This window comes from Saccopteryx leptura, chromosome 2 (assembly GCF_036850995.1).
Source record: "Saccopteryx leptura isolate mSacLep1 chromosome 2, mSacLep1_pri_phased_curated, whole genome shotgun sequence".
In the NCBI taxonomy this organism is placed as follows: Eukaryota; Metazoa; Chordata; class Mammalia; order Chiroptera; family Emballonuridae; genus Saccopteryx; species Saccopteryx leptura.
The window spans coordinates 383,794,701-383,820,623 of record NC_089504.1 but is presented as its reverse complement, the minus strand read 5'-3'; the positions used below and the strand labels follow the sequence as shown (position 1 = coordinate 383,820,623).

The following is a 25,923-nucleotide window of genomic DNA, read 5'->3' as shown; positions in this document are numbered from 1 at the left end:
TTTTCTCCTCACAGTTAAAGAGACTGAGACCTGAGAAGGTAGGTGACTTTCCTGAGTGGGTGGAGTGGCTTACTGAGCCCCAGGGAAGGTGTCCAGAACCATGAGGCTTGCTCTTCTGCATCCCGAGGTGGCCCCCTTCCTGCAGGTGGCCTGGCTCCACTGGCCTGTTAGTCACCAGGACAGGTGGTCCAGGATGTCTGGCTGGACCGGTGCTTAGGGCCTGGCCCCTGCTTTGGCAGGGCTGATGGGCTGCAGCAAGCCCATTATTGTCACTGGAGGGACTGGCCTGATCCTCGAAGCTGCTCTTTCCCCCAGCAGTTTTCAGACAGGGTCTACACACATCCTTGGGTGTCCAGGAAGAGGGTCTCCAGACCTTCTAATTCTTGGTTTCCATTTCGAGGTGTGTCCAGGCCCTCCATCTAGAACAGCACCCCTGTCCCCACCCATACATACTCTGTACCCCTTCCTGCCTCTTTTTTCCCTTTAGCACTCATCCTACTATAACTTACCACCTATCTTATTTGTGTTGATTTTTTTCCCTCTCACTCTCTCTTGCTTACTCTTTCTTTCTCTTTCATACCTGAACATAATCTCTGGAAGGTCAAGTCCTTCATTTGCTGTTCATTGCAGAGACTCTGGTCCCCAGAGCCCAGCCCTACCCACAGTAAAGATTCAGGAAATTAAATGGCTATTGAAGGGGGGTGAATATTGGCAAGTAGATAGGCCTAATGTGACCTGTTGAGCCACTTTCACCTGGAGGGCTGGGCTTCCTGGCGACTCTAGCCCTCACATTGCAGAATGGTTCCTTCAGCTCAACCCTCTGTTCCCGAGAGATTGTGCCTTTGGGTCTTAGGTTTGGCCAGCAAACACAAACCACCCACGCTGGACATCACTGATTGGGTGTGGTCGGGCCTGAGTGGTTCACTCCTGAGCCAGAGGCAGGTGCACTGCCCAGCTTCTCACACTGTCACTATAGACTCCAGTCCCTGCCACCTGGAACTGCCACCCCCTCCCCCACACACACACACTGCCCTGCCCTCACTCTAGCCTCTCAGCTTCAGCTCATCCTTCATCTCTCTTTACATGGCCGTTCATTCTGGACACTCACCCTGACCCCAGATTAGATGGGGACTCGTTCCTTCTTGAGTACTCCCCCAGCAGCATCGTGAGTCTAACTGGCAACTTAGGTCATTGTTGAATATCTTTTCCCGTGGCAGCCACTCTCTGTACCCTAAATGAATGAATGAGCCTTGTGCTGAGCTCTTTGCTAGCACAGAGAAGCCTGCCTGGAATTGGGAGACCAAATGACACAGAAACACGGTCTGCTGTATGTGTTGTAGAAGTAGGGACAGCACAGGAGGAAAGGGTGAGTGACCGGGGAGGCTGTGAGCAGGGCAGGGCAGTGGGGAGGTAGCCAGGCCAGGGAAGGAGCAGTCTCTGTATGACGAACCTTTCTCTGAGACCATCACCGCCGTGCTAAGGACCTGGCCCCATGTGTCTCCCTCCCCTCTGCCCACCTCTTTGTGGCGCATCCTCTGACTTCAGCTGCCCTAGTTGTATGTGGCCTCTGGCTTGCCCAGCCTATCCCTTCTTGCTTCCTTTGGCCACCAAGTATCCAGCTGGGCTGTCACTCAGCTCTATTGGCGCATGTAGGTTACTGGCCCTGTCCCTCAGCTTTGCTCCAGCATGATCACCCCCCTCACCCACTCCGTTACATCTGATGTGCTGTGCAAACATATTTCTCGATAAAATGTTGGGAAGAAAAATAGTGTTGCCTCCATTATCCAATTTCTGATTAATCAAACTCTCTTTGTCCTCAGCCAAAATCTGTTCATTTCCCTTAAACACTGGGCCAGTGCCAGGCATTGATTTCCTCCGTGATAATACCATATACGCACACGCATTCCCAGCCTGCTCTGCCCCGTAGCAGGGAGGAGGGCACAGGAGTGCTGACAGGGTCGCCCTGGTGCCCCCAACACCACCGCCTTCTCTAGGAAGCCCTGTTGCCATGCCACATCCACCATTCTTGCTCCAGCTCCTGGAGTTCATGGCTGGTCTTGGTCCCTACGTGGCATCAGTCTCCAGAGGTGTTAGTGTTCTCTTGCTATTCTGAGGCTCTCCTGGGGCAGGATGATGGATGGAGGACCAGTGCAGAATGGATGTGAAGGGTGTGAAAGGTGCAGCCACTGTAACTGCTATAGACTGGAGCAGAAGGGTGAGCTGCGGTTCCAGGCTCCAAGTGGGCCAATGTCATTGGCATAGGAAGGCTGGAGTGGGTGGGGAGGGGGAGAGCCAGGGCTTATGAACAGGCCTTGGGCTGGGGTAGGAGCATGCTTTCAGTAGCAGCAACAGAAGCCCAGCCCTAATGGGTTTACCAGATGAAGGGACATCCTAGGCTGGGGGTCCAGAGGCAGGGCAGTAATGGGGTCGGCCCAGGCCAAGCGGGAGATGGCCATACATCTACCACGTCTATCTAGGGCCCTGGTTGGCAAACTACGGCTCGCAAGCCACATGCAGCTCTTTGGCTCCTTGAGTGTGGCTCTTGCACAAAATACCACGTGCGGGCGCTGCCTTGATAAGGAATGTACCTACCTATATAGTTAAAGTTTAAAAAATTTGGCTCTCAAAAGAAATTTCAATTGTTGTACTGTTATTTGGCTTCTGTTGACTAATGAGTTTGCTGACCATGATGAGGGAAAGCCAGGGCCCTTTCTAGAAGTCTTCTCAGAAATCCGAGCTGTCCTTTTCCTATACCAAAGTAAAAGGGCTGGGGTAGAGATATCATCTGCTTCTGCCAGGTGCCTGAGCCCATGGGATGCACCAACAGACCAGCAGCCTGTGCCCTATAGAGCTGGCATTTTCTGAGCATGGTGGGGAGACAGTCATCGTGAAAAGCAAATTACGTAGCATTTTAGAAAGAGCAGTGTTAGAGGTAAGATTTGTGGGGAGTCATACACAGGATGGTCAGGAGGGCCTCCCCTGTAGGGGCCTCTGAGCCATTCATTAGAAGGAAGGGTGGAGTAGCTCTCTGCACAATAAATATTCCTCAGAGGGGAACAGCCAGTGCAAAGGCCGTGAATTGAGAGCGGTCATGTACTCAAGGGACAGCAAGAGGACCAGTGCAAGAGGAGTGGAGATTGGTGGGAGTATGGTGGGAGAGGGGAATTGGAGAGTCAGGGGCCCATCACAGAGCCCTGGGGCCCTGGAAGGACTGGGACTGTGGCTCCAAACTGAGGTGGCAGGCTGTGGGAAGGCTCCCCTGGCTGCTGGTGGCAGCACAGTGTGCAGGAGTTGTAAGGGAGCAAGGAAGCTTGTGACATCATGGTGGCAATCCAGATTGGGGGAATAAGGGGGGGGGGGCAGGGTAAGTGGTTGGATTTGGACACAGGGCTGCCCTGACCTGAGATGGTGGGCTCTGATAGAAGGTAGGGGAGGGGGAGATGGTGTGCTGGGCATGACGATGCCAGTACCCCCAGATACCCTTTCCTGCTGGTGCACAGTCCCCCAGCTGCAGTCATTGTTGCCTGCCCACAGCTGCACCTTTTGACAAAAAACTGTGTGGTCCCTCAGAGCTCCCTTTCCTGGAAATGCCTGGGAGGCCCTTCCCTTCCCTTCCCTTCCCCCTTCCCTTCCCTTCCTTTCCCTCAAGGTGGGACATGTGGATTTCATTCACTTTCCAGAGCTCACATAGAATCAGGCCAAGGGGGAAAGGGCAGCTGAGACCACACCTTTGCCTGACTCCCTTCCTGGCCCTGCCCACCTTGTCTCTCCTGAACTTGCTCCCTCAACCAGTCAGGTACCCAAAAGTCCCCTACTCAGGCTTCATCAAGACAGTCAGAGGCTGCTATAGGCTGGGCGGTTCCTGGGGATGGCCCATCACAAATGAGAGAACCGGTCCATTGAGAGTGACCTGGAGCAGCTTCCAGAGCAGGGGCCCCAGTTTGTTGGCCTCAGGAGGGCTGGAGTTGCCTGACAATGCCCACATTTGGGGCCCTTCCTCAGACCTGGAGGTGGGCCCAGACACATGCACTTCTCTTTGAGCCACATTGGCCTGGAGACTCAGATTCTGTAGCTTGTGAACCTGTGTGAGTTTAGGAGGCTTGGGGGATGGGCGGTGGGGAGGGGCAAGGAAGAAAAGGGGACCTAGTGGGAGGTGGTGCCCACCTTCCAGGTGGGGAAGACAGGAAAGAAGCTGTTGGAGGCAGTAGGGGCTCAGGGAAGGAGCAGGCGCCTGTCTGGTCTCACAGAGCCCTCACCAGAGAGGGCATGGCCAAGGGGTAGCCATGGTGAGCAGATGGGATCGTGGGATGCCCGCTCCGAGGCAAGGGACAGGAAATTACAAGGCAACAGAGACCCAGAATGGTTAAATCAGAGTCCCCACCTGGCCCAGGGGCCTGATTGACAGCCCCATTTCACTATGGAAATGGGGAACCAGATTCTCCCTGAGGCAGGGTCCCCTCCACTTGGCTCTTAGTGCAATGGTGCCTCCTTCCCTTTCTGTTTTATTTATTTCTTTACTCCCGGCCTGATTTCCTCCTGAGTCAGTGTTCCTCAGGCAGTGCTATCACATCTCGTCTGGTCAGCCTTGCTGGCTGTGGACACGTGGTTGAGGGCATTCAGAGCCACGGGACAGTGCGGGGACACAAGGGAAGGGCTCCCTCGTCATCTTGAGCAGTACCCCAAGCCTCGCCAGGGCAGAGCTGGCTGTTAGGGCCCGTCTGTAGCTGGGACACTGTGTGCACTGACCTTGGTCCTTCTCTGCTCTGTGTGCCTCTGGCTTCAAAATGAGCGGGCAACAACGAGGGGCTGCTTCTAAGGGGAGACCTGCTGTGGGTTTGCTGGTACCAGGCCAGTCCGGCAGGTTATGGGGGTGGGGGAGGGTGCTGGATAAGCTAACCTAGTAGCCAGTGCCCTGGTGGCTATGGAGTGGCTGCAAATAACCTACACACACAGTCAGGTGCCCCAGGCCCCTTTCCTGCTGGCACACACACTGGAGGGTCTTACGTATGCGCATGCTACCATTTTTTCCAATATTTGCAAAATGTCATGATAAATGAAATGCAAAATCATTTAGAGCAGGAGGTCAGAAATCTCGATGCTCAGAAACCCTTTTACACCGGTCCCCAGTGCTCGCTGGATGGGACACTCCCTGTTCTCATGATAGAGCATACTGGCCATGACCACCACAGGCCGAATGTTCCAGGACAACAGGCAGCTGGCACCACCCTTTTGGTCAGTGGTGTTTGTCCCAAACCTGTGTGTGTCAGTGGCACTTGTCATTGTGAATATGTCCTTGAATGTCCTATAACTGATGACATATGAATGTAGAAAGGGCTTCCATGGAAATCCAGTAGATGCTCTGAAAAGCCTCCATGGAAGCAATGGTTAGCTTGGTGTGGGCAAGACAACTGTCAGATTGGGGGCAGGGAGTCATGACAGGTAGGATTCGGGTCTCAGTTACTTTGTCACCTGTACCATGTGGAGAATGTCAGTTGTCCGTTGCACCTGCTGAGCTGTGGTTTAAGCAGAACAGGGACAACAGCCCCAATAAATGAACCTGTGCTCTGAGAGAACATCTTGACCTGCTCCAAAATATGGCAAATACTTGTACATTTAGGTTAAAACAAAATGTTTAAGGCAGGGGTCAAACTACGGCCTGCGGGCCGCATGCAGCCCCCTGAGGCCATTTATCTGGCCCCTGCCGCACTTCCGGAAGGGGCACCTCTTTCATTGGAGGTCAGTGAGAGGAGCATAGTTCCCATTGAAATACTGGTCAGTTTGTTGATTTAAATTACTTGTTCTTTATTTTAAATATTGTATTTGTTCCCGTTTTTTTTGTTTGTTTGTTTGTTTTTTACTTTAAAATAAGATATGTGCAGTGTGCATAGGAATTTGTTCATAGTTTTTTTTATAGTCCGGCCCTCCAGCGGTCTGAGGGACATTGAACTGGCCCCCTGTGTAAAAAGTTTGGGGACCCCTGATTTAAAGTATGTATTATCATTTCTTATGACTCTCTGCTTTAAGTCACTTTTCAATATGCCAACTAGCTAGTAGTCCCAACTTTGATGGCAACTTTTGGTCATTAATGGATCTTAGAAATGTATCTGTAATCGTGGTGGAATCTGCAGGCTTTTGGTGTTTTGTTTTTTTAACATTTAGGACAGAGAGGGGTAGGTCCCTCAATGAGAAAAGGCTGTAGAGCATATTTATCTGCAACAGACCAGGGACAGAGAAGAGGATGCTAATCCAGAAAGGCCACCCTGGAAGCCCCTTCCTCGGGTCCGCTGAAGGGCATCTTGTAGAGAAGTGAGTGTGGAGTTTCCTGGCAGGAGAGTAGCTGGGGGAGGCCCAAGGACTAGGACATGCTGATTTTCTCCCACTGCCCCGGATGCATGGGGAGATGCACAGTCCATGCTACCCGGCACCCCCAGGGTTTTGTCTTATTTTCCGCAGGATGTGAAGTGGTCAGGATAGTATTTTTGGTGGGGCATGAGCTGGCTGGGAGGGGCAGGAAGCACTGTCAGGGATGGTGGGCAGGAGAAGGGCTCAAGACGGCCCTTACCACTTGGTGAGAATGAGAAGATGGGAGGAGGAACTGTAAGTTGGGGGCAGGGGACAAAACATAATGTGCCACACAGAATGTGGGGTCCTTGGGGAGCTTGCAATGTGGGAAGGAGGCTGAGATGTATGGGGCATTTGGGGGAGGGGTGGGCACAGACAGAGGGGTTTGCAGAGTCCCAGGGGTGTCGAGAGCTTGTGAGTCAGCAGAGGCCACCAGGGCGTGAGGTGCCTGGTGTGGACTGCAGTAGCCCCTCAGCCACTGGTCCCTGGACAAGGTCATGTGAGGTAATGCGCTCAGAGGGAGTGCTGGAGGAGCCTTGGAGTTGTGTGTGTACTAGTGTTCATCCATCTGTTCTGCATCTTTTAGAGAGACTGGCTTAGAGGGAAGTAGAGCTGGAAGGAGAGTGGGGGGTAAGGTGGGCCTAAGCAGGAGGTCAGACTGACCAAGGGTACATACAGCGAGGGTGGGCAGGGAAGGCACCTATGGAGACGCTTTTAGCCTAGATCCCAGCAAGGGCCAATCTGTGGGCATCCCTGGTAGGCCTCCCCAAGGTGAGATCCAGTCCCACTGCCTAGCCAGCAGTGCACAACACTCTGCTCAGGGTTACACAGGTCCAGGTGGCAAGTCTAGGTAAGTCCCAGGACTCCGAGGGTACTGCCTGGTACCACAGTGTCCTGGGGCTCTCAGGGAGGGAAGCTCTCGCCTGGACTCAAAGGGAGACATTTTCAGCCAGGAGGGCTGGCCAGGGCACCGTGGGCATGGGGAGTGGAAGACACAGCTGGGGAAGCAGGGACCTGAGTTCTGTAGGGTTCACAGGAAGGAAGGAAAGAGTGGGATTATGGAAGCTAGCTTTCCCCAGAGGGCACCTCCCAGGAGAGGGGCCTGTCCCTGATCCCATCCAGTGTTTCTGGCATTAGGCAATAAGGGCCTTTTTTTCCTTAGGAAGATGTCTCTTTAGTCCAAAAATATGTGTCATATCAAAAACCATCAGAGTGTTTGGGATGAGCTCAGCCAGATTATGCCACATGTGATGTTGGGCAGGCCCAGGAGCTGTAAGGTGTGAGGAAGACGTATTGCATTCAGCCTCACTCCCTGCGTGGCCTTTGCTTGCTCCCTTACTTTGCTGGCCTTTCCGGGGAACTGTGTGTCCAGCATCCACTCCAGGGAGGGGTAACAGATTCATGTTGGATCCTGGGCATGGGTTGATGCACCTCCTGACCAACAGCACTTTCTTTTTTTTTTTTTTTTTTTTTTTTTCCATTTTTCTGAAGCTGGAAACAGGGAGAGACAGTCAGACAGACTCCCGCATGCGCCCGACCGGGATCCACCCGGCACGCCCACCATGGGGCGGCGCTCTGCCCACCAGGGGGCGATGCTCTGCCCATCCTGGGCGTCGCCATATTGCGACCAGAGCCACTCTAGCGCCTGGGGCAGAGGCCGAGGAGCCATCCCCAGCGCCCGGGCCATCTTTGCTCCAATGGAGCCTTGGCTGCGGGAGGGGAAGAGAGAGACAGAGGAAAGCGCGGCGGAGGGGTGGAGAAGCAAATGGGCGCTTCTCCTATGTGCCCTGGCCGGGAATCGAACCCGGGTCCTCCGCACGCTAGGCCGACGCTCTACCGCTGAGCCAACCGGCCAGGGCCCCAACAGCACTTTCATGGGAGCAAAGGGAGTCTCAAGGGGGACATTGTCAGCTATCAGTTCCCTGGGAGGCCCCTACCAGGGCAGCCATCACTGTGCCACTTCCCTGGGAGCCTTCTCTGAGCCAGGCCTAGGTCTTGGGCAGCATCCCCCTCAGGGGTCCCTGCCCCACCCTCACCCCTCTCCCACCCCTGGGTGACTAGCAGCTTCTTCTTGTCATTGTGTCTCCTCCAGTGTCACTTCTCTGGAACTCCCCTCAGCTGTTTAGTCATCCCCCAGCACACATCTCTCCCCCATCTTCTCCCAGCCCTGCTCTTTATCAAAGTGGCCTCACTGACTCCCCAGCCAGAGCGCAAGCGCCCTGATGCACAGACTCTGTTTGTTCTACCCCGTGTCCCGCAAGCCCAAAGCGGAGCCTGTACACTGGGCTCCATTCCCAGAGGGCAGGGTGAGGAGCAGACAGGACCTGGGGCTGGACTGACTGACTGCCACTTGGATCCAAGGGTGCAGGGCCTCAGCCTGGGGGCAGATCCCTGCTGCACCCCTAGCTGGGTGATTTAGTGCTGGGAGAAGCAGCGGAGGGCACCCTGATGAACAGGCCAGTGGAACTGAGCAGGAGGGCCCTAGTAGGTTGGGGGTGGGCACTTTCCTGAGAGAAGGGACGGCCCCTTACTGAAGTAAGGAAGAGCCCTCATCCTACACTCAGTGCTTCTGCCCCAGAGGTCCCAGTGGAGAGGGCCTCTGAACCCAGGGTCCCTGTGTGTACCCCAGGGTCTGGGCAACCACCAGATCCTGTGAGGTGACCTGAGGCCACCACTGTGAGCAGCACTGACCCTCCCCAGGAGGGAGGTAATCCTTTTTTATTTCTCTCAATCCTTCCTTTTTTTTTTTTTTTTTTTTTGTATTTTTCTGAAGTTGGAAACGGGGAGGCAGTCAGACAGACTCCTGCATGCGCCTGACCGGGATCCACCCGGCATGCCCACCAGGGGGCGATGCTCCAGAGCCATTCTGTTGCATCCAGAACCATTCTAGCGCCTGAGGCAGAGGCCACAGAGCTATCCTCAGCGCCCGGGCCAACTTTGCTCCAATGGAGCCTTGGCTGCGGGAGGGGAAGAGAGAGACAGAGAGGAAGGAGAGGGGGAGGGGTGGAGAAGCAGATGGGTGCCTCTCCTGTGTGCCCTGGCCGGGAATCGAACCCGGGACTCCTGCCCGCCAGGCTGACGCTCTACCACTGAGCCAACCGGCCAGGGCCTCAATCCTTTCCTTGGAGGAGAAAGTCCCAGTTTGGTGTCACTGTGGCTCTCACACCCTCTGGCAGGTGCTAATCCCAGTTATTTAACAAAGAGCCAGCCTGGGTGGGGGGCAGGTCTGCAGGCGGTGGTCCCTGGTTCTCAGCCCGGCTGTTTTCTTTACGCTAGCTGAGGTTTTAGGTGACTTCTGTCCATGCTGAGTGATTCTGGTTTTCCACTTAAAGTGGAAATATTAAGTCATTTTTAAAGTACATTTGTTTATGTAAAAACAAGTCAATTTAAAGAAAAACTTCAGGTAAATAACAGCAGGCAGTGAGGTTATGCTGTAGTCACTGATGCTAGGGGTGCTGTGGGCGGGACCTGGTGGGCTGAGCCCTATGGCCCCCAGCCAGGAGTCCTGAGGAAGTCACCCTCTCTCTTCAAACCTGTTTTTAGGTCAGTGAGATCATACCCGTATTCCAGGGGCACTATGGTGCTGGTGCAAGGTAACACGTATGCAAGGACAGGTGTGTAACTGCGGGCCTACCCACGCAGGGTGAAGATGCAGGCTGCTCCCTGGCCATGGCTGTGGTGGCAACTTCCTGCCTCCTGGTGGGCCCTGTAGCCTGAGAAGGCATGCCATAGACTCGGAGAGTGCAGCCAGACTCTCTCCCTGTCCCCATTGTGTCCGGCTTTACTGGGACAGACCCTTTCCGAGCTCCAGCCGGCAGCTGTCCCTAATAGTCCAAGAACATGTGGATATGGCTCCACAAAGGGCCTGGCAGGGCCCTGGGCTGTGACCAGACCATTAGGGTGATGCGTGTGGACAAGACCAGTAGCATGCTTCAGAGGGCCAGGTGGGTGTCTGCTGAGTGCCGGCAGCGTGCCCCATCATGGGTCCGTGGCCCGTGTGCAGGCCAGGTAGTGTACGGAGCTGAAAGGGGAGGGAAGTTAGAATTAGTGGAAGACCCAGGCTAGGCAAAGGACATCAGCTTATCAGAGACCATAAAGGCACCACTGCCACCACAGAGGCCTCTGCAGGGTCCAGGCTGGGCCTTGGGAGACCTAATGAGGGGAGTAAACAGGGATCCCGTGCGCAAAGGCAGTGGAAACATTTCCTGAACAAGAGGGGAGGAAAACGGATAACCAATGATGGCCACAGGCAAAGGCTTTTCCAGACCTTTGGTTTCTAAATAGAGCCATGGGGGACCGACACAGGGCCTACGGTTCTGGTTCTGGAGTGCAGGGACAGGGACCTACTCTTTAGAAGAAGGTAGAAATACTTTGAGTGGGTTTGGGCCTCAGGTGCCAGGGGGAGCTCCTTCTCATCTGCAGGCCACTGTGGCCCAAAGCCAGCAGCAGAGGCGTATGGACCCCACCTTGACCAGGGACCTCAACAAGTGTCTGCTCCTGCTGGTCCCTGCAAACTGTGAGACGTGGGTCTACTGGGACTAAGGGCAGGGACTTCCCTGCTCTGCCCGAGGAAGGCTGAGCGCACAGATACCCAGGCCAGGCCCCCTTTCCTCCTACTCCAGGTCACCACAGAGGGATTACTGGGTACCAGGGTGGGTCTGGCAGGTGGAAGGGCTGCTGTTGCCAAGGCAGAAGGTGTCTGAGCAAGTGGAGATGGGGTGGGGAGCATGGGGATAGTACTGCTGAGTCATAGTCCCGCCCAGGCAGGCTGAGGCTCTGCCTCTGAAGGGGGGAGACTCTGCAACTCGGGGGTGGGGGTGGGGGGGGGAGTGAGGAAAGGCCCAGGACCATAGACAGTGGCCATCCCCACAGTGGGCTGGGTACTCCTCCAGTGGGGGCATCAAGCTGGGCATGTGCATCGTACCTGTTGGTAGACTGGGGCCCGTTGGTGCACTGAGTGTGTGGTCTCACTCTGCCTCACTGGCCCTGGCACCTGGGTTGCCCTCTGCCCCTGGGGTCCTTCTCCGCCCTCCTCACAGCTGGCTGTCTGAGTGGCCTCTGCTTGGACCTCAGACATGTTTCTCTCACCATTTTGTCTGGGTGCAAGTCTCGCTCCTCAGTGGAACTAAAGCACCTCCCAGGGGAGGGTCGCACCCCCTCCCTATCTTACCCCTTTCAGGGCTCAGTGTTGAGCAGGCTTTCCTTGGGGTAGGAGGAGTCTGGAGAGTGAGGGGCTTGGCTTCTTGTCTCCCTCTCCTTCAAAGGAAGTGGGAACCTGTTCAGGAGGGAGCCCCACCCACCAGGTCTAGGCTTTCTCCAGCCCAGTAATCTGATAAGCCGTCTTCTCTCCTTGGAGACCCTCTGGCTTAGCCTGGCTTGGGTAGCAACACCTTGGGTGACCTTGGCCCCAGGCTCCCGTCCCTGTGGGGGAAGGCCCAGAAGGGGCAGTTCAGAGAGCAGTAGGGGCTGATGCTTTGCCAGCCTTGCTTTGCCCTGGCCGCTATCTTGGCTGTGAGTGAGGGTGACAGTGGACATGGCTATGTCATTGCCAGGCTGAAGGGGCATGCCTGGGGAGAGACATGGCCTGGTGTGGTGGGTGTCCAGGGTGCAGAGCACCAGAGGTGGCAGCACCGTCCTCCACCACCATGTCCTGGCTCAGGGCTGTCACTCAACATCTGTGAAACGAATAGAGACTTGAGAGAGATGTGTTTGGGGAAAGAGGGCACTGTGATGCAAGGGTGGGCCGGGCCTGCCAGGCAGTAAGCAGTGACCAGGGTCAGGGGGGCAAGGCAGGGAGGGTCCTGAGGGGGATAGTTGTTGCATGTGCTGAAGTATCTGGCCTTGAGTCTGCAGGAAGTAGAGCAGCTTGCAGCCAAGGGGTCCCTGAGTGGGCTGTAGGTTTGGGGGCAGCCTTTAGGTACACAGGCAAGTGTGTAGGCGACTCAGGGAGGCCTGTGAGGAGCCTAGATGGAGTTTTTCAGGAGCCAGTCAAAGGAGTCCCAGCTAGTCTACACATCTGTATTGAGCCCCCCATGGAAACACCTGCTGCTTCCTCCCAGTGTCCCCTCTCCCAGTGGAAGCCCACTGCTAGCCACGCCCAGGGTGCCCTGAACCCTAATGCCACACCGTCCAGGTGCTGTCCACTGTGCAGCCCACGTGCTCACCTCCCCCAGCCCTTACCTACACTTCTGCCCTCTCACCTGAACAGCTTCGCGCAAGAGCCTCCCCTGCTCTGGAAATGCTGTTCATACATAGGGCAGATCACACTCCTCACTAAAATCCTGGCTGGCTCCCAACATGCCCAAAGAACAAGCCAGAGCCTCACAGTAACCTCCTGCTATCAGCTCCTCCTTCTCTTGTTCTCAGCACCAGCCGCGCCCCCTTCTGTCCTTCCGACTGGCCAGGCACATTCCCACCTTTGTACTGCCAGTGCCACTTCCCTGACCTGATCATGGTCACCTGTCACCTGCTAGCGGCTGGCTCACTTTTATAGACCTGCAGCCTTCACACCTGTCCCCAACCTTAAGCTGATCTCAGCACCTTCCCCCATCACTGTTTATTTGCCACCTTTGGCCTGATTCCTGACCTCCTCACTTGCCGAAACTTGGGCCATGGATCTTTGTCTGGTTCAGTCAGCAGTGACCCCCAAACTGCCTCAGGCTCAAATTCCTGGCCTAGGAAGTAACTGGGACAATGGGAAGCTCTCACCAGAGCCTGCTCCTCCTTTTCATGAGTACCTCTGTTCTAGGCATACCAATCACAGACACATGTGTGCACCTGTATACTTGCACACATGTACATGGGCTGCATACACAGGCACATATCTAAACCAGTGCACACACACATACACAGCCTGTGTACCAGACACGTACAGATCTGCACACATGCAATCACAGACACACGTGAACACATACAACTACACAGTCACAAACTATAGAAATGATCCCTGAAAGTATAGTCTTACCACACAGTCACAAATGCACACTCAACGCTGGGTTCCTCTAGTTGGCCCTGCCCCTCCTCTCACCCTGTGCCTCTCTCTGTCCAGCAACTCTGACCTCCTTCAGCTCCCTGGCTCATCTCCCCTTCCATATGGGACCTCTGCTTATGCTCCTCTTCTGCCTGCTGCTCTTCCTCAGTGACTTCCAGCCAGCCCTACTGTGGGGTCCTGGATGTTGAGTCCTGTAGATTTGTGAGCAGTTATGAGCCAGGGAACAACATGGTCATCCAGCCCTTTGCCTCTGGGCTAACTTGGGGAGGCCTTCAAGGTCCATTTAGATTCAGAGAGAAGGGAGAGTGGCATTCTCGTGTAAAAGCGAAGAAGCCAAGCCTCCGAGTAAGTGGGACTGTCCTGTGGTCCTCAGTGGAACTTCGCCAGCCCAGCCTCCCACACACAGACCTCTGTCCCCAAGCTGAGCACAGCCCTGTCTCCCCACTGCTGGTTCCATGGACACCAGCACTCACCCCCCGGAATGCGGCTGAGCTCCGCAGAGCTGCAAGGGAAGTCTGTGGGGCCCTCTGTGCATTGGTTCTGGTGATCTGAAGGAAGAGGGTGCCTCCAGCAGAGGGAACCATCTCAGATGTGACTATTGGTGGCTGTCACGTGCAGATGGCAAGACAGCTTGGCTGGATGCATATAGCCACTGCCTAGCCATGACTTCCCCTTCTGTGTTGCCCTGTGGCTGCTGGTGTGCACTGATGAAGATCTGATTCCCAGAAGCCCACCCTTGGACGTGAGGTTGTAAAGCATATACTTCCCAAAGCACAAGCCACACCTCCTCGGACAGAGTGGCTTTGGACCCTAGGCTGGATGGGCGAAGTTTGCCCCCCATAAGACTTGGCACCAGGCTGTCCACACTGCGGACCCAGGCGGGTGAAGCCAGAATTGGTCACTGGACTGCCTCTCTTTCTCCCATACCACATAGCCTTCCGTCTTTTTTTTTTAGTAAGTCTCCAACAAAACTTTTTTGGTGGTAAAATACATATAACAAAACTTACTGTTCTGACCATTTTTAAGTGTACAGTCAGTGGTATTAACTACATCACGTTGTACAGCTATTACCACAATCCATTTCCAGAACTTTTTTATCTTCCCAGACCGAAACTCTGTCTCCATTAAACAGCTCCCCATCCCCTTTCCCTTGGCACCTACCGTTCTGTTTTCTGCCTCTATAAATTTTATGACTCTAGGGACCTCATATATGTGGAATCATACAGTATTTGTCCTTTTGTGACTGGCATATTTCACTTAACATAATGTCTTCAAGATTCATCCATGTATAGGACAGGTCAGAATTTTGTTCCTTTAATTATTTTTTTTTAATTTATCGATTTTAGAGAATGGGGAGGAAGAGATTATAGTGGGGGGGCGGGAAGCATCAACTCCCATATGTACCTTGACTAGGCAAGCCCAGGGTTTCAAACTGGCGACCTCAGCATTTCCAGGTCGACACTTTATCCACTGCGCCACCACAGGTCAGGCTCCTTTCTTTTTCAAGGCTGAGTATTATTTCTTTCTAAGGATGGACCACAGTTTGTTTATCCATTCATCTGTCAGTACATACTTGCGTTGCTCCTGCATCTTAGCTACTGTGAATAATACTGTATAAAAATCTCTTCAAGAGCCTGATTTCAGTTCCTTTGGGTATATACTCCGAAGTAGAATTGCTGGATCGTATGCTAGTTCTATATTTAATTTTTCAAGGAATCACCATAATGTTTTCCATAGCAAATACACCATTTTACATTCCCACCAACAGTGCACAAGAGTTCTGACTTCTCCACATCCTTACCAGCACTAATTTTTTGTTTGTCTTTGTAGCAGCCATCTTATAGGTGTGAGGTGGTATCTCATTGTGGTTTCGATTTGCATTGCCCTAAAGATTGCATTGATGTTGAGCATCTTTTCATGTGTTTATTGACCATTTGTATATCTTCTTTGGACATATGTCTTAAGTTCTTTGTCCAGTTTTGAATCAGATTTTTCTTTGTTGCTGAGTTTTAGGAGTTTTCTATGTACTCTAAATATTAATTTCTTCTCAGATATATGATTTACAAACATTTTCTCCCAATCTGTGGGTTGCTTTTTTATCCTGTTGATAGTATCTTTTTTATAAATCGATTGATTTTAGAGAGACAGAGTGAGGAAGGGAGTGGGGGGAGCACTCATTTGTTGTTCCACTTAGTTGTGCGTTCATTGGTCACTTCCTGTAGGTGCCCTGACTGGGGATCGAACCTGCAACCTTGCTGTTTTGGGATGACGCTCTAAACAAGCTAATAGGCCAGAGCTGAGATTATCTTTTTTTTTTTTTCTTAAAATTTTTTTAATTTCTTTTGAAGCCGGAAACGGGGAGAGACAGTCAGACAGACTCCCGCATGCGCCCGACCAGGATCCACCCGGCACACCCACCAGGGGCGACGCTCTGCCCACCAGGGGGCGACGCTCCGCCGCGACCAGAGCCACTCTAGCGCCCGAGGCAGAGGCCAAGGAGCCATCCCCAGCGCCCGGGCCATCCCCGCTCCAATGGAGCCCTGGCTGCGGGAGGGGAAGAGAGAGACAGAGAGGAAGGAGGGGGGGCGGAGAAGCAAATGGGCGCTTCTCCTATGCGCCCCGGCCGGGAATCGAACCCGGGTCCCCTGCACGCCAGGCCGACGCTCCACCGCTGAGCCAACCGGCCAGGGCCTGAGATTATCTTTTGATGCACAAAATTTTTTTAATATTTTGAAGTCCAGTTTATCAACTCTTTTCTTTTGTTGTCTGTGTCTTTAGTGTCATTTCCAAGAAATCATTGCCAAATCCAATGTCCTGCAGCTTTTGCCCTATGCTTTCTAAGAGTTGTATGGTTTGGGGTCTTACCTTTAAGTCTTTGATCCATTTTAAGTTAATTTTTGTATATGGTGTTGGGTAAGGGCCTCACCTCTCTCCTAGTGTGGCGGGAGAGATTGGAGAAAGGGAGGACGTGATGGAGAGAGGCGAGGCGGTGGGAGGGAAAGGGTGCCCGCTGCTGGGTGTGGCAGCCATGTGTGAGCTGGTCTGTGAAGAACAGGCAGAGTTCCGGTATGGAAACAAAACGAGAGGCACTGCTGGCGGGAACAGCCCAGGGTGACAGGCAAACCCGCCGGAGAACAGCCTGTGCCAGACTAGCCTGGCGGCCCCCGGAGGCCCAACTGCAGGGGAAGGATTTGGGTTGAGATAGATCTGAGGCAGGTCAATTGTGAAACAGCAGACATCTCTATCTATGCAAGTGCAGCTCTGCATGGAGACAAGAGATTGTCCCACATGATACCAGGCCATGTAACTTGCTTGAGCTAGACCATGTTTCAGGAGTGAGGTCACTACAGGGCACCCCAAGGCATGCAGACCTAGCCTCTGGGAGCCTGCTTGTCCCAGGTGACAACACATAGTTGGAGGAACCTGCTCTCGGATTATCTCTGACCAACTGAGGGAGAATTAATCACTTGAGGCCTGTCTGTATTTCACACTTTAAAATACAAAACTGAGAAAATGACAACAGGGGGCTGGCACTGCCTTGGGGAGGGAGGGCCTCAGGTGCCCTGTGCAGTTCTGGTGTGGAGCACAATGTCCCAGGCAGTGGTTGAGGGCTTTGGACTCCTGTGCACACTCAGGGGGCTGCCAGGTCGTCAGCAGGGACTGGGGAGCAGCCCTAGGACCTTGTCCGACCCACTCACAGTACAAGGTGGAGAGAGGCAGTGCCAGGTACTACAAGAGACGAGACCTTGTCAATGCCAGGATTTACATTTATAAACCTTTTTTACAAAAGTCACTGAAGAAAATGTAGGCAATATGGTAAAATGCAAAGAAGGAACTAATCCTTGTAGTTTAGTGCTGCTTAGGGAATGACATCCCAGACTTCTGCTTGCACAGCACATGCACACACTGTGCATGTATTATGTACATGTCACCCTGGGACACGTGCTCCACAAGCACCCCCTGCACCGCAGGCTGGGGGTCATCACGGAACTTGAATCCTAAACATAATGACCCACCTGCTTGAGAAGGAGCTGACCGATCATCTGTTTAATCACCACGCCCCCAGCAGAGCTATGTCCAGGGCCTTTCCTAGTAAGTCCCTCATCCACGGGTCCTGGCAGTGGGACTGCCATGAAGCGGTCAAGATCCTCCCCCTCTGTCCATCTGATTCCTTTCCTCCTCCCTCCCTCCCATTGATGCTTAATGTGCACCCTCTGTTCAGTGTGCCCGGCACTGTGATGCTCCAGGCCCTGTTCTCAGCACTCCAGATCCTGTCCTGGGCAGGGCGGCATCAGCACACAGGCCCTGCTAGGTCCCAGGTTACCAAGTTCTGTCACAGAAAGCAGGACAGATGGAATGACTCACAGGTGACAGGGACAGGTGGGTACTGGCTGGCACTTGCTGGATACCAGGCTAGATGCTGGATGCTTTACTTCTCACAGACACCTGTGACTGGTAAGGGACAAGCTCTGAGATGTGGAGTTGTGTGCCCAATTCACCAGCTGGTGTGAGACTCTTCACTCTTTAAGTGGTGGAGGTACATGGAGCTTCAACCCAGGGGGAGAGCAGGTGTGAGAAATGCTTACAGGGCCTGTTGTAGGGGAAGAGGGGGTGTGAGAGGGGTGAACACTGGTCATAGCAAAATGGGGAAGTTGCAGCAGGTAGTTGGGAAGGGACAGAGGTTGTGGGAAAGAATCAAAAGGTGTTGGTGGATTGGGGTCAGATGCCACTCTGGGATCCCAGTTGGGAGCAGAACCTGAGCTTTGGGGCAGCTCCGGTGGGAGGGCCCTGTTTTAGCTGCCCACAGCTTCTTGGGGGACCCCTGGAAAGAGCTTCCAGGCATCTTGTGTGGCCATTGGAAAGCAGGGTGCTGAGGCTCTGCCTCAGATGTGAGCACAGCTGTTCCTTACTGACCAACAAGGCTGGGTGGAGACATGAAAGACTTGGCCTGGGACGGGGACCTTCTGGGCCCCTGCATTGCCCTGGACATAATTTGCCATGCTTTAGACTGCTCCAGCCTGTCCCCCCTTCCACAACTAGCCACCACGCTACACTTCCCAGCCTCTGTTCCTCCTGCTAAGCCTGCCCAGCCTGATTCTCCCTCCATCTCACCCACTAGGAGGGAAGCCATCCTGCTCACCAGAGAACCCCAGCCATAGGCTGTTGTATACCCTGTGGTGACCTCGGCTCCTCTACCTCTCTCTGCTTCCTTTCTGCTTGCTCCCAGGACTGGCCAGCCTCCTCCTGGTAAATGTCCTGTCCTGAGAGAGAGCAGGGAAGACCCAGCTCCTGTGGGAGGTGGTAAGAGTGGGGGATACCCAGTTATCCTGGCCTGGATTTCCACCATTCACCAGGGTGGGGCTGAGCCTTATCAATGCCCCAGCAGCTGCAAGAGAGGGCGCGGGGCCGCCGTGCTGAATCCTAACCGCCACCAGACAGGGAGACTGAGGCTCAGGGAGGGGTGGGTGCCAGGTCCTCTCATGGTATATTGCTGGGCACTCTTTCTTTGAGCACTCGGCTTCACCAAACTGGCTGCAGGGTGTTTGCTATGGTTTGGGCACCAGCTCTGTGGAGCTCCACAAAGAGGAGGATGCTTGAGTCATTGTTCCTCAGGCAGCTTCCTGCTTTCTAGGAGGCTCCCTTTCCCACAATGGGAGGAGACTCATGCTGTTCTCTGTGTTGGCAGGTGAAGGGTGGATGCCCAAGGCAGGGGGGCCACAGGGAGCGCCCGCAGCAGCAGCACTGGCGGCAGGCCTCCCAGCCATACTTAACAGCATCGCCACAGCTACTGGACACCAGACGGCAGAGGCCTAGGCAGAGACAAGTGGGCAGAGGTGAGTGGACAGCTTCCTACCATCAGGAGGACAGGAAATGACTGCTGCCCATCAGGCCAGGTGGCAGCCTGGGAAGGGGGAGCGTCAGTAGAGGGAGGGATCGGCCTCTAGGAGCACCATGCCAGCTGCCGAGGAAGCGCTGGGGCAGGGGCTGCAGTGGGGCCTGGCCTCGTCCCACCACCCACACTGAGCGCTCTATCTGCTGGGCACGCCACCCGCTTCTCAGTGGCCCGCCCCTCGGGACAGAAGGAGAGGCGCCAGTCCCGTGCTCCTGTCTGGGCCCGCTGCTGCCAGACCATGGGATGTCGGCAAAGCTCGGAAGAGAAAGAGGCGGCACGTCGGTCCCGGCGAATCGACCGCCACCTGCGCTCAGAGAGCCAGCGACAGCGCCGTGAGATCAAGCTGCTCCTGCTGGGCACCAGCAACTCGGGCAAGAGCACCATTGTGAAGCAGATGAAGATCATCCACAGCGGTGGCTTCAACCTGGAGGCTTGCAAGGAGTACAAGCCGCTCATCATCTACAACGCCATCGACTCGCTGACCCGCATCATTCGTGCCCTGGCCGCACTCAAGATTGATTTCCACAACCCCGACCGCGCCTACGATGCAGTGCAGCTCTTTGCACTGACAGGCCCCGCCGAGAGCAAGGGCGAGATCACTCCTGAGCTGCTGGGCGTCATGCGGCGACTGTGGGCCGACCCTGGGGCGCAGGCCTGCTTCGGCCGCTCCAGCGAGTACCATCTGGAGGACAATGCGGCCTACTACCTGAATGACCTGGAACGCATTGCAGCGCCCGACTACATCCCCACCGTCGAGGACATCCTGCGCTCCCGGGACATGACCACGGGCATCGTGGAGAACAAGTTCACCTTCAAGGAGCTCACCTTCAAGATGGTGGATGTGGGTGGGCAGAGGTCAGAGCGCAAAAAGTGGATTCACTGCTTCGAGGGTGTCACAGCCATCATCTTCTGCGTGGAACTTAGTGGCTACGACCTGAAGCTCTACGAGGACAACCAGACGGTGAGTGGCCAGGCTTTTCCTGCTTGTCCTGCTGCCTCTGGCTCCTGGGAAGCAGGTGGGCTTCTGGGTGCATCGAAGGGTGGGGTGGGAAAGGCTGCTGTCAGAAGGGGGCTGGGGCGGCGCCAGTGAGGTATGTGTCTAAGTATGGAGCACAGCAGGTGCCACAGGCATGCAGCGCCTCGGGGTCACACCCACTGTCAGGATGTCTCCCACAGAGGGCAGCTCTTGGTGCTTGCCCCAGCCTGGGGAACCACACTTCTGACTTCAGTGCCCTAGCAGGCCCTAGAGCTCCAGCAACCTCCAAGTGACCACTACTCTCCAGGACTCCAATATACAGGGACACCCCCTTGGCTATGCTGGCCCTTATTCAGCTTCACATAGCACTGCCCTCATAGCACTTGGAGGCCCCAGAGGCCCTGGCGATGTGAAGAGCCCACTCTCTGCTGAGCAGATCCTGCTCCTTGGAAACCAAGAGTATATTGCTCAGAGTACGGAAGAGCGGCCCTCGGCCACGTGGGGGTCAGAGAAGATTTTTTGGGGGAGGGGCTGAGAGGGGCTTTACTGCAGGCGAGATTGGCATGCAGTCAGGTACACTATGAGTAACTCTAGAAGCTAGGAGGGAGATTGGAGTCTCTGCCAGGCAAGAGAGGATGAAGCCCGGGCCAGGCACCCAGTTGTTGGTCCAGGCAGCAGCTCAGTAAATGCATGAAGCACCCACCAGTCCTGGGCCCTATGCTGGGTCCCGGGACAGCAACTGTGGCCCACAGTCCCCTGCAGACCCTGACAGCCTGTTAACGACAGGGTTAAGAACTGTTTCTGAGGTTTAATCCTCAGGGGTTGGCAGGTAAGGGATTCTTTCAGGCCCCCAGCCCAGGCTGAGAACCACTGTATGTGGAGGGCCCCAGAGGTGGGTAGTGCACAGAGGTGTCAAGGGGCAACCCAGGCCCAGTGCTAAGCCAGCAGGGGCTTGCAGGGAGCTACTACTGGGCAGTGGGGCAGCCAGGTTGCTGGTAAGGACAGGTGAGCGCTTGTAGAAGGCCCAGTGCAGGAGGTGCCACAGCTCCCTGGCTCACAGGAGTGGCAGTGGTAAAGGCCTCAAAGCTGGACGGGGGATAGGCATGGCCAAGGTCTCCCAGCTACCCTTCCTGCAGCAGAGAGGCTTTGTGCCAGGTGGGAACACTGAGCAGAGACTCAGAATTTTCCCTCAATAGGCCTTTGATCCTGGGTGGGGGACATGGATGCAAGCAGGGTCAAATATAGGTCAACTATAAATGGTGTGGGTCCATGGGTGCCAGGGACTCGGGGAGGCGGCAGCTGGCAGGAACCCAAGGGAAGGAGTGATGATGCTCATGGGGGCCCACCACGCCAGTAAACAGATGTCAGCCTTGAAGGTCCAGGGGACGAGAGCCATAGCGAGGAAGGGGCTTGCTCCTTCACCTGGTTTTTTTAAGGCAGGTAGTAGCTTTATTATGGGGATTCAGCCAGGCAGTCCTAATTGGGCGTACAGCCTTGAGGAAGTCTGTGGACAGCTGTAGGCTGTGACCACTGTGCTGGGCACCTGAGTGTTCTTCTGGTGTGAGGGTCTCCAGCTTTCATCTGGTTTGCATGGAAAGCCAGCCTCTTGGAGAAGGGGAAGCAGCTACAGGCAGCCGTGGAGACAGGAGGCCAGGTTCTCCTCAATTCTGCTCTGTGCATCTGGGGTTCTCCCAGGTGGTGACGATGGTAGCAGCCTGAGCCAAGGACGCAGTCCACAAGGACAGGCCCGCAGGCTCCAAGCACTGTGTGGTCTTAGAGGTGCCAGCTACCCTTGCTCTTCAGCCTGCCCTTATTCTAACAGCATGTGTGGTTCTAGGCAGGGGCAGCATCCCAGCGGATGGGCAGGGTCAGGCTCCTGGATGAGGCATTGCTGTGGTTCGAGTGCTCGGGGCTGGCCAGCCTGTGAGGCTGTGAGGCAGAGCAGAGTGCCCAGCCTTGGCCGTGGGACACTACCAGGGCAGGTCTGCCAGCCATACAGATTCTGGTGGCCTGCTCTCTGGGCTTTTATCTTTCTCTCTTTGTCCTGAGGCTGGTGATAGCCTGTCCTCTGAGGCCTTCTGGGCCTTCAGGTCTCATCACCCTAGTGCCTGCACACCCCTCTAATTTTAATATCCTTTTAATTACTTTTATATATCTTCCATATGTTTACATTTCTATATATTTAATTACTATAACCTTATATTACTACAACACGCTCCATCTCAGTCATTCATTACTGGGTGGGTCCAGAACATGTGCGAGCAAGTGACTGCACAGCCAGGCTGGGCGGACGACTGGGTGGACAGGCAGCCCAGGGGGCCTCATACCTCTAGCCTTCTCTGGGCCCTGTCCCTATGGGAAACTCTGGCTGAGGATGCTGGCTGCTGGCCTGGCTGTGGGGTTCTCTGTGAAGCCAGTCTTGCCTCCGGGAGGCAGCCAGGCTCTGGACCATCCAGGGCATTTCCTAAAGGGAGGGGCTGGCAGCCAGGCCTGCTCCCCGCCTTCCGCTACCACCCTGGCTGCGCAGGCCTGGGGAGGTGGTTGTTCACCAGAAAAGGAAATTCTTGACGAGAAACTCAAGCAAGCGAGGCTGGAAATTCACTGGATTCCAAGTGGTTCTGACCTTTCATGCTCTACCAGCAATATCTCAGGATGGAAAACAAACAGGCTGCTGAGGAAAGACAATACCCTCCACAATTGTTCCTGCTGCCGGCTGTCCACTGAGGTGGGCTGGCCGCCCAGGGGAGAGCCGGGCCGGGCCGGGCCAGGCGCAAGGAGAGCCTGCCCCTCCCAGTGTCTGCAGGCAGCTCCTGTCACCGCTGCTGGCACACCTCTTCTGTGCCCCTGCCTTCCTCCTGCCTGCTGTAGGACTGGCTACCCCTGCCTACTCCTGTTGGAGGGCCCTGAACTGTTCTCCCTGGGCCCCAGCAAAGGCGAGGAAGCCAAGAACAGGCCATGCTGATTTTTGCAAAAACCAAAGGAGGCTGGGGGCCCGGTGCCAGGCTCTGGACAGGGAGCTCAGAGCTCTTTTCCCTGACTCGGCTCCAACGCCTTGTCTTCCCCTGACAGAGGGCTGGCAGAGCCCCCGCCCCCACACCTAGCAGAGGAGCCACAGCCCCCTACCCGCCTGCTGGCATTTGCGTCAGCATGTTGCCAAGGGTAACATCAGGCTCTCTGGGCTCCTGGGCATGGAGGGCTGCAACGAGTATAGGGCAGCACCTTGGCAGGGGGCAGCAGGTTCTGGAGCATTTGCAGACCATGGCAACAATCCATGCCCAGCCTTAACAATGATTCCCAGCTGTCGATCCAGAAGGGTTTCACAGGTCATCCCCCATTCCGTCCTCACAGGCACCTAGGGGCTCCAAAGGTAATGGGCCTCCACTATCCCTACATGGGGCTACCCTAGGCATTGTGGGAGACCGGAACACAGCCCAGAGATGCGTCACCTGATCATGTAGGATGACAGCTGTGCCTAGTGTCCCCATCATGGGTGGGGTACAGGTGAGGGCACGCAGGCTTAGGACAGGTTATAGGCACAGGCCTATAGTTTGTGGCAGCCATGAGTCCTCTCTACACCACATCTGCCTAGGGAAAGCCAGGCCACCCTGCCCTAGCCTGCCCTCTGTCAGAGTGCCACTTCCTGGCGTCTCAGCCTTCCTTCTTTGCCTGTCCCAATGTCTTTTCCAGGAGTAAAGAAAGACAGTGGTTTTAAATTTGCAAACTCAGCCATGGCCTCACTTGGGCACAGAGACTACCCTCCCCAGCCTGACTGTCCCAGAGACCATGCACCTGGGGTCAGCCACAGGCTCCTCACTAGCCTGCCAGTGGTCACACGGCTCTGCCTCCTCCTCTTTAGTGCCCTGACAGGTGAGACCCCAGTACCCTGCTGAGGATCCAGGAAAGCAGGAAAATGGGGGCTACTTACTGCTCAACCTTAGAACCCTGCAGATCTGCTAATGGACTGTGTGATCACTTAATAGTGGTGGGAACCTTTAGAAGAGACAGATTAAAAGGCCTAGCTGTAAAGTGTCAAAGTGTTCCCATGTGAAAACCCACAGGAGCTCCCTCACTGCCCATTTCCTGGAGAAACTGTTGGTGTTCCCAGCCCTGAGGCACCTGTCATGCACCTGCTATGTACCTGCTCTGCAGGTGCACAGCCCTGTCTGGGGGCCAGACACCAAGGTGGGCCCAACTACCCCAGAGGCTCAGGAGCTGGTGGGAGGGGCACACATACCCAGCACAGTCACAGTGTCATTTCTACAAACCCTCATGCTGTCTGGGACACCGTCCCCTCCTTCAGGACCCAGCAGGTAGCAGTTCCCAGAGGTATCCCATCCTTGGCTTTCATGCAGGAGCAACTGGGGCCACAAGTGATCTGGGCCACAGCAAGGCTCACTGTGGGAGGCCTGGTTGACATGTGTCAAGGGGAGTCCCTTGGGAGACAGGTGGGACACAGGATATGCCTTTTAGGGAGTTAAGTGCTATAGGTGGAGATTTCTACACAGCCAGACTCCAGACCAGGGGGTCAGGGGGTCACCTCTCCCAGCCCTGGCCAATGGCCCCTCCTTGTCCGGGTCCTAAGCTCTTCCCCACCCCTACACAGGTTACAGCCCCCTGGTCCTCCCACCTTGTACAGTGTGTGCTGTGGGCACAGGCCTGGTACACAGCAGTGCTCAGCAGACTGGGCAGCACAGCAGACTGTGGACGAGGCGAGAGGCAGGCAGGCTTGGAAAGAGCCAGAGTTCAGGTCCCTGCTTCTGGGTGTGCAGTTGCTGAGTCACTCAGCCCTTCTGGGGACACCCTCTAGGTGCCAGGCTTTAATGGGAGAATGCATGTGAGTGTATCGCTGAGGAGGGGGCTGCTCGAGCCTTCCTACAAACAGTTTACCACTGTGCTTTGTCATTCGACCTGAAAAGGGAGCTTGTTTTTATGCTTTAAAAATGGCATATCATGAGATGGCACATTGAGGTGACACATGGCACTGTGGTGAGATGGGCTTTCACTTGTTGATAACAGAGCTGGTTCTGTTTGTCCAGAGGTGATTACAAAAGGAAATGGCCAGATGTAATGACACCCCAGCTTAGAGTTAGAAGGAACCTGGCATATCCATTAGTGTCCTAACCAGCCAGTTTTGCAGGTGAAGAAACTGAGGACCACAGAAGAACCATCACGTCCTGGGGCTGAGTCTGGCTCGCAGAGAGGCCCTGGCACTTCTCCCCAGGGATCCCGTGGAACTGTAGACTTCTGTGCCCTGTGGTTACAAGGTGCTCCAGGGAGGGCCTTGGTATATGGACTGGCTTCCACCACTTGGGGCTGGGGACCATCCCCAAGGAATCAGGGTAGGGGGATGCCATGTGACCAGCCTCCCTATGAACTAAGTACAGGGAAGTCACCTGGGCTCAGGAGACTTGAATGGCCAGCAGGGTTGTCACTGTCCACTGCCCTCACCCCATCAGTAGCATGTCCCCACTCTGACTCCTGTTCCTGACCTGGTCAAGGACTTAGATCCAGAAATCCTGCCATGGGGACTTGGGACAATGCCAGACAGATGTTCCATTGACCTGCCTGGAGGCCACTAGCCTTCACCCACCAGGCCCTGGTCTCCTTGAGCAGTTCCTTCCAATCTCATGATATGCTAGGACCACATGCAATTTGTCTGCAACCTCCACAAATCATGGTAACCCTGGGACATTATGACCTCTTAGACCAGAGTAGGAGGTG

The 25,923-nt window shown here is 54.9% G+C and overlaps 2 protein-coding genes and 1 pseudogene across 2 annotated transcripts in view; 1 reads left to right on the top strand and 2 right to left on the bottom strand.

Moving 5' to 3' along the window:
• Positions 1-25,923, bottom strand: part of RSPH14 (radial spoke head 14 homolog) — a 77,450-nt gene that overhangs the window by 14,157 nt on the left and 37,370 nt on the right. The window lies entirely within an intron of this gene.
• The window catches only part of GNAZ (G protein subunit alpha z), a 54,357-nt gene that overhangs the window by 5,398 nt on the left and 23,036 nt on the right, over positions 1-25,923 (top strand). The window contains exon 2 of the mRNA XM_066365532.1: positions 19,020-20,187. Coding sequence (XP_066221629.1) covers positions 19,465-20,187 — 723 coding nt within the window. The 5' untranslated portion in view covers positions 19,020-19,464. The remainder of the gene's footprint in view (positions 1-19,019; positions 20,188-25,923) is intronic.
• LOC136396345 (small nucleolar RNA U3) lies at positions 13,218-13,304 on the bottom strand (annotated as a pseudogene).